An 8301-nucleotide genomic window follows, 5' to 3' on the forward strand; every position below is an offset into this window, starting at 1 on the left:
TCAATTTGTACACAAGCGACAAGACTTGTCAGGGACTGTAGTCAAAACAAAGGTGTGGTTTGATGACGTATTCAGTGTTGCCAACTTAGCGACTTTGTATATTTAGCGGCTTATCAGACCCCTAGCGACTTTTTTTCAAAAAAGCGACTAAAGCGACAAATCTAGCGACTTTTTGGACAAACTTCAGCTACTTTACTTTACAAATGTTGCCAGTACTGTCCTGCGAGCACAAGGTATTTTTCCCCTCGGTCACACACACACACCTCTCTGCGTCTGCTCTGTTCAGTGAATGGCTGAGGGAAGCTGTACGGCCACAGCAGCTGACAGATGTGAATGAGCGAGCTACACATGAGCACACAAGGATTGCCACGGATTTCTCACTTAATGTTATCTGCTTCTTTTGTTTTATATTTAAATAAATGAGTTATGATTAGTTCCATCTCTTGTGCTTATCACTTACGGTATATTACTCACTATCACAGAGCTTTAGTTCATCCAGTTTCTCAATTCAGATTTTACACATATAATTTTTTTTGTAATTCACTATATCATATATTGTATGACAAAAAGGTATAGGAAATGAAAACAATTATTGGACAGTCGGCTGTATTATATTATTGCAAAATAATGTAAATGAGCACGGATTAGGAGAGAAAAAACCGTAGGCAGGCTGAACGCAAGGACCGCGTGATGACGTCACTGATATGCTAATTAACGCATCTAGCGACATTTAGCGACTTTTTGGGCAGGCTTTAGCTACTTTCCTTGGAAAATAGTTGGCAACACTGGACGTATTGATTTCGCATAGCTTTTATTATGCCATAGACGACTGCTTCCGCAGCGCTGTTTTATCATATTAGATACATTTGAAAGTTATGTTATGTTATAATTATGCTTCTCTGTTTGTTCGCTCTGCAGCTGCTATATGAGACACTTGTTGCACACTGCAGCAGAGCTAGATCAATATTAGGCATGGTAAAATAATCGCTGTAAATCAAGAAAACAAGATTTAAACAATAAGGCTAACTGTTTTAAGCTATAACAATTATTATTTATTTCATTTATTTTCATTAATCTATCCAAACAGTTGCTCACATGTCTAATAAAACACATATATTAAAGTTTCATTGTTTCCATGGTTTCTACAAAATAAAACTGGAAATCAAGGGTAACGCGGGTATGATGTCCTTTATAGGCGACGCGGTGACTATGGTTGACACGGTCCGTGTCCTGATTAAAATTGCTTATTTCTCTGGATTTAAACATTCTTGGAAACATTTGAGATAAGCACACGTCAACAAAATATAGGCTGCCGTAACATTGTTCTAGTGGTTATTAGATATTGTAATCCAAAAATTAAGCCTTTACATATGTATATGATTTTAAGACCATTCGATTCATGTTTAATGTGCACTGAAATTAACAATTTAATTGAAATTAAATTCAAAATAAACCAATAAATGGTTGATGATTATTATTGATTAAAAATGTGTATGCACTGTAGTATCAAAATGCTGATTAAGAAAGCTAAAAATATACAAAAAGTAGGCCTATTTAATAATAACTTAAAGCAGGCAGAAAATACTTATGAAAACTTGTATATTTTATAATTTCATAAAAGATTGGGCCCAATTGGAGAAATCACTGTACTTTCCATTCCCATATTGAGGAAGGAAAAGTACGTGATCTTTCCATCTCTCCATGGGGGAGGATGACGTCGACGAGATCTCTAAAGTGGGGAGTGAAAAGGGTTCAGAAAGGGCTGGAAGAATAAAACTCGCGATAATATAATGAGAGATGAAGACAAATGAGAGCTCGTTTCATATCCGTTCGACTCTCATTATACGGAGGTCTGAGGGGAAAAAATAGGATCTAAGCGGTTCTCATCAGGATAACAAAGTGACGCGTAGAAAAGTTTAAAGAGCAGCCTAGGAGAGAGTCTTAGAGCGAGCTTGAGATTCCCATCTCATTATTGTGGTTGCAGCATCCACTGGAAAGCAGTCGTAGGTATGTCCACCTGAAAGGAACGTGAATTTGTGGAAATCGGTAGGTTATTTGTGTGAAATAATTTAGTTGGAGCACTTGAAGCATCACTTTGGCAAATTAGTCAGCCAGGTGTAGTTATCTCAGAGACACTTGATACTGTAACTGAAGGAGAATAGAGCGATAACAGTTGAGCACCAGAGAGTGAAATTTACAAACGATGATATCCACTAATTTATGTCTTTATTCCACAGAAGGATGACGAGCAGCAAAACGACTTTGGCTTTCCTTATCTACGGGCTCCTCGTGCAATGCAACGTGTGTTCGCCTCTGAGCCATCCGAACATCAGGTAGGGAGACCGCCACATCCTCTCAGCGAGCGCGCGGAGAGGATCAAGATTTTGTGCATTTCCAGCAGGTGTCTAGTTTGGACAGCGAAACAGGACTTTGGGGCATCAAGGCTGTTTAATCAATGAAAAAAGTACGCGTTTTATTGACCAGTGTTACACGAATTTCCAAAAGACCTTGTTCTGCACTCAAAATAAACGTTCTTTATTAGCATTGTTGGTTGAACCTTTAACATCCATGGAACCCTTTCCATGCACAAAAGGTTCTGTCGAAAAAGTTTCTTAAGATTGTCAAAATGTTCTTCACAATAAGAACATATTAAATGAAAGTCTCTTTTAAATCTAAGAAATGATTACGAACTATTTTAAATAGCCTAAGTAATAGAGTTTTATTATTTAGGATAGCATATCTGTGCATTATTTTTTCGCGTAGCCAATCAGATGATTTGTAAGAAAAGGCAAAAGTGTGAATGCGCTTATCATTTTTTTCTTAGCAATTTGCTTAACCTGGTTTTATCATGATTGTGAACAATTACGAAAGACATGACTATAATTTTTTTATTAGACTTTTCCTTATTCCGAGTTTAACATACTATTTTTTTTTATTCAAAAAACACCTAGGCTATATTTTATTATTATAGATTATTAATAGTAGCATGCAAAATGCTTTAATTTAGAGCACTTGGCTATAAGAATAAGTCTTGAAAGTGCAGAATGGCTTTATTCACATAGCTATGTTAATTACTTGAAATGACTTCGTGTCTTGTTACAGAATGGAGACCGCAGGATTCGACGAGGAGGGCAAGGCGTTAACGGACCTAACCTTTGACAGTGACCAGATCACTATTCGGAGCTCTCCTTCAGTTACTCAAGACGCATACACTTTATATAGTCCTCCCTCGAAAAGGTGATAAAAAAATTCTAGGCATTCCCAATGTTTATAGCCTACCATGATTGTTCGTCTTCCCTTCTGCGTTATTAAAGCTTTTTGTTTGAGTTGAACTGAATTGCGAAATAGCGAAGAATATTGTTTCAGAACGAGATTTTTTTAGACCTCCACTGATACCTCATTGATATGTTTGACATTTTTGTCACACAGATTGGAAAGGCATGCTGACGGGATGTTTAATAAAGCCTACAGGAAAGCGCTTGGTCAGTTATCCGCGCGGAAATACCTGCATACACTGATGGCAAAGCGCGTGGGGTAAGAACAGTATTCTTTCTCTCCTGCTATCTTGCTCTCTCTAAAAATAAATAATTTCACTTCCAACTCTTTGCACAAACTCTTCTTTTTTTCTTCTTCTTCCTGGTTTACATTGACGTGCATTTGCCGTGAGCGTTTCTTCGTGGTTATGTCCAGTTCTCAACATTCATGACGTCTGTGGAAGAATGGGCTTCATAAAGGGGGGCCTTAACTGGACGCGTTCGTTCCAAATGCTATAGCGCAGCGGATTTCACTCGCGACCTGTTTTTAACTAACGTTCTGGAAAAGGTTCTCTCTGTTATGAACAAACGATCTTCAAGTAACGTCAATTGAATATTTCTTCAAAGTTTTCTGGTCTTTATCGATAGCACTAAAAGATACACTAGCCTATTATCCTTCTCCCCTGGAAAATTTTAGTTGGATGTTCGTGTAACATTTTTAAATTGTTTCAAAATGTTTAGAAAATGGAATGTTTCCTATATTGAATAAAAAAAAGAACGTTTTACAACATTTAAAAAACTTGACGTTTTGAAGAACATTTAGAAAAAGCTTTGTCATAAGTTTGCCTAATGGGGCATTATCAAAACGTTTTTAAAACATATTTGCGTAGTTAACAAATAAGCAGTAAAAAATGCTCTTTTTTTTCCTAAAACACCACTTTTAAAGAAAAAAAAGGCACATTGTTATGTATAGTGTGAAGTCTGATGGTTTGGAAAATACAACACTGTAAAACTTAAAAAAGTAAGTAACCTGGTTGCCTTAAAATTTTGAGTTTATTGAAATTCAAAATTTGAGTTGATACAATGAATGAAAAATTGTTTAATAAATAGAAACTCAAAATATTATGGTATCTGAACCACATAAAAAATTTGATCATAAAATCATAAAAATAGCACAATTTGGCATGTTTCACTGCGTCATCAGAAATAAAACACACACAATTACCCAATATGCTTATAAAATCTTTTAATAATATTTGAATAAAGGTTGTCGAATCTCAAAAAATGTTCATTGTATTAACTCAAAATTTTAATTTCAATGAACTCAAAATTTTAAGGCAACCAGGTAACTTTTTTTCTAAATAATTTTTACAGTGAAGGGGTAACTAAAATTGTACATCTTTGTCTTTCTTTTTCACAGAAATGTTTCCTATGGTGTGACATAGAAAGAATTAAGAATATAGGGCTGTCACATTAAATGACTAAAGCAATGGAAAAAAAAAAATATCTGAACAATTCTGAGCCAAAATCTTACCATGTTCACATCATTAGCTTCACAGTAACTCAACCCCTTGAATGGAGTCCTTCAACTAATTAAACTTGTCAGTGGAACTTTTCTTTTAATTTATAAAAGTAACATCTCATGACAATTTTAAGATTTGGCTAAAAAATAAAATAAATAAGCCAAGATAAAGCCAGTTTTTATATGAATAGGTCCACAAAGCAATGTTTAACAATTTACTGCATTTTAAATGATGACTACTCGTGTGAGTGAAAATGCCATGTCAATGAACCGTTTTGTGTTTCTGGGATGATGCACCCTGTGTGAACAACCCATTGTCACAATACAAAATAACTTTTTTTTTATACTAAATTAAACAAAGTTATTGCAACAAAATATGCTTTTTTAAGTGAATATTTGCACACCAAACCTTTTCACTAAGTCAATGTTGAATGTTTCTGTAATATCCTGTGTTCTAGAACACTTTGGTTTTTTTCTCTCCGATACAGAGGAGGGAACACAATAGATGACGACAACGAGCCGCTCTCAAAGCGTCACTCGGACGGGGTTTTCACGGACAGCTACAGTCGCTACCGGAAGCAAATGGCCGTAAAGAAGTATCTAGCCACGGTCCTGGGCAAAAGGTATAGACAGAGATATAGAAGCAAAGGACGGCGGCTCGCCTATTTGTAGCCTTTTTCAAATTCGTCTCTCTAACTATCATGTACATGTACAGCTCTTGTAGCAAGTTAGTCACTATTAAGACTATCTATGATGATCTTTTGATCGCACCTGTGTCCTTTATAAACATGTATTTATGTATGAAGTAAAGACATTAAAATGAATATTTTGATAATAATATTGTTTTTCTTTTGTACTGAAGCATCTGATAATGCAACAAATATGCCTTGTCGTTTAGTTTGAACTAAATTATTTGTTTGTTTGTTTATTAATTCATGCTTGCTTCAATACTTTGTCTATTAAATACATCAGCCTGAATATGAGTAAATAAATAGTCTCAAAGACAATCATTACATTGAATGATACCTTCCTTCTTTCAGTCCTGAAATTAAGAAAGAAGTTTTTTTATTTACAACAGCCCTGACGACTTAGATTTGCACCAATCTCTACAAGGCATAGACTTTGGTGTGTTCCCGGATGGGGATGAGATTGTGGCATTTTTGTTGGATTGGCTGAGACAGTTTCCTCCTGAATTCCCGGTGAGTTCCTACGGCTCGGTGAGGGATGCCTCTCGTCCCTTCCACGCTCTTTTACTTACGTCAAGTTCTTCCCACTGTCATCTATGGCTAAATTCTCACAAGCCGTTCAACACCGCTTCCTTTCTTGCACACACCTTTCAAATATTATTAATACCTTAACATCTATATATGTATCTGAATAAAATGAGCCCTTTCCTGTACATATAAACTTCAATTAAATCTGCATCTTCAAACGCTCTTTTTGAAACACTGTCCAGTCCTTTCTGCTTTTCTGAGCATGCATCTGTTCCCTTTTGAAATCTCACAAAAGGAATTGAAGTCCGTGTCTATGAATGTGTGTGTCATGTGCATTAGAATTAATTACAGTGGGTCAGATACCTTCAAAAATCTGGGGTTGGTAAGATTTTTTTTATTTTATTTTTTTTAGTTTTTAGTCTTATATGCTCACCAAGACTGCATTTATGTGATCAAAAAACAGTACTATTGTTATATATTATTGCAATTGAATATAACTGTTTTCTAATTGAATCTATTTAAACTGTAATTTATTCCTGTGATGCCAATCCAGCATACTGTAGTCTTCAGTGTCACATGATCCTTCAAAAATCATTCTAATATGCTGATTTGAAAACAGTTGAGGACTGCTTTTTCCAGGATTCTTTGATATAAAGAATTCATTTAGAAATCTTTTGTGACATTATACATGTCTTTACTATCAGGTTTTATCAATCTAATGTGTCCTTGCTGTATAAAAGGATTAATATCTTTCTTTTTTTTAACTACTGCCCCCAGACTTTTGAACGGGAGTGTATAGGAGATTTAAATATTTAATAGAATTTCACTCTTTTCTTTGTTCTGTTTTCTGTTTTATATCTTTCTCATATTGCACTCGTCTCATATCAGTGTCATATGTCTGTTATTTGTCCATAAAGCTGTTAATCAACGGTAGCATGTGTATCTGGATCTTAAAGTTCAGAGTCCATTTTCTGTCACATCTACTGTATGTGGTTACAAATATCAGTCATTTCACAGCTGTATAGGAGCTTGTTGGGTATGACATATAAAGGTATTCTGTAATGATCCCTCTATGCATGCAAGACAAAGAATATTCCCAAAGGTCAAATGAAAGGTAATATGTTTTGAGGTAAAACCCACATCATTTACCATAATATATGAACCATTGAGCTTTTTTTGTAATATGTATGTTTGTTTGCATATGCATAGTACGTGCAAACTTGTGAAATCAATCTATGTTTAATTCTGCATTCTCCTGCAGGATTTGTGACACAGGAGACAGCTAAGCGGCTTGGGTGCCTTTGCTTCATCTTTATAATGGCTGGCAATTTCAGATGGCACATTAGTGGCCCTCCAAATGCTGCAATCACCTGCTCACACACCTCCTATTTCTCACATAACACAACTTGTTAAAATGCCACCTGGCCTTGCCTTTCCGTTTTTTGACTGAACTTCTTTATGCATAGTGTGTTGTAGCTATCTGTACAGCATTCATTAAACATTTTCAAACTTGAAATGCATTTTGTGTGCAGAGACTGATAGTGCCCAAAGCCTTACTTAAGCGTTAGGATAAATCTGTGTCTTGTGTTGATTATTAGTACAATATAGCACATGGGAGCCACAAAAGGTCACCATTATATATGTAAGAAACAAAAAACAAAAAAAACAAAAAAACTGTTGTAAGATTTGTATGAATAAATTTTTGTAAACAATACAATTTCGTCTAATCTTTGAAACTCTTCCTAAGTTATGGGGAACGCAATGTCTTCAGTGGAACATAACTACATGTTCAATAAATATAACACACTTGCAAGATCCCACATTTTCACAAATCGACCTATAATATGCCATGAACAGAAGTCCAGAAAATATATGATGTGTCAGATAATAAAAACCAGTATAATATAAGCAAAAATAAAGTGAAAGTGACACTAACCATAAGCAGGAATGTTTTAAAATCGAAAAATGAAAACGCATACAAACACACATTTAATCGTTTACCACACTTAGAAGAAAATGTTCTTTATTGAACCTTAAAGGATTCTTTTTCTGGAATCATTTTATGGATTTAGTTTTAAAGAGTAAGTTTACCCAAAAATGAAAATTCTGTCATTAATTACTCACTCCCATGTTGTTACAAACCCGTAAGACTTAAGTTAATCTTCGTAACAGATAGGAAGATCTTTTTAATGAAATCTGAGAGCTTTCTGTCCCTCCATTGATAGCCTACGCAACTACCACTTTCAAGCCCCAAAGGTATAAAGACATGATGACTCCAGCGGTTTAACCTTAGTTTGATGAAGTGAAGCGA

At 35.2% G+C, this 8301-nt stretch overlaps 1 protein-coding gene across 2 annotated transcripts; it reads left to right on the top strand.

Annotated features, from left to right (window-relative positions):
* Positions 1–1770: 1770 nt before the first annotated feature.
* Positions 1771–7643, top strand: adcyap1a (adenylate cyclase activating polypeptide 1a). Of its 2 annotated transcripts, none has more exons than XM_067448926.1 (7): positions 1771–2046; positions 2238–2333; positions 3103–3237; positions 3430–3534; positions 5265–5399; positions 5855–5975; positions 7252–7643. In XM_067448926.1, exons 2-7 carry the CDS (start codon positions 2242–2244, stop codon positions 7258–7260), a joined length of 597 nt encoding a protein of 198 aa, XP_067305027.1. In that variant the 5' UTR covers positions 1771–2046; positions 2238–2241; the 3' UTR covers positions 7261–7643. The 2 variants fall into 2 exon arrangements, with proteins under 2 accessions (XP_067305027.1, XP_067305018.1); XM_067448917.1 differs by having other exon boundaries at positions 1772–2007; positions 7252–7642.
* The last annotated feature ends 658 nt before the right edge of the window (positions 7644–8301 follow it).

The sequence above is a fragment of the Pseudorasbora parva genome, chromosome 1 (assembly GCF_024679245.1).
Source record: "Pseudorasbora parva isolate DD20220531a chromosome 1, ASM2467924v1, whole genome shotgun sequence".
Lineage (NCBI taxonomy): Eukaryota > Metazoa > Chordata > Actinopteri > Cypriniformes > Gobionidae > Pseudorasbora > Pseudorasbora parva.

Coding starts and splice junctions, on each gene's coding strand:
- adcyap1a (XM_067448926.1), top strand. CDS start 2,242: ATGACGAGCAGCAAAACGACTTTGGCTTTCCTTATCTACGGGCTCCTC. Junction 2,334..3,102: donor CTGAGCCATCCGAACATCAG/GTAGGGAGACCG, acceptor GTCTTGTTACAG/AATGGAGACCGCAGGATTCG. Junction 5,400..5,854: donor GCCACGGTCCTGGGCAAAAG/GTATAGACAGAG, acceptor TATTTACAACAG/CCCTGACGACTTAGATTTGC.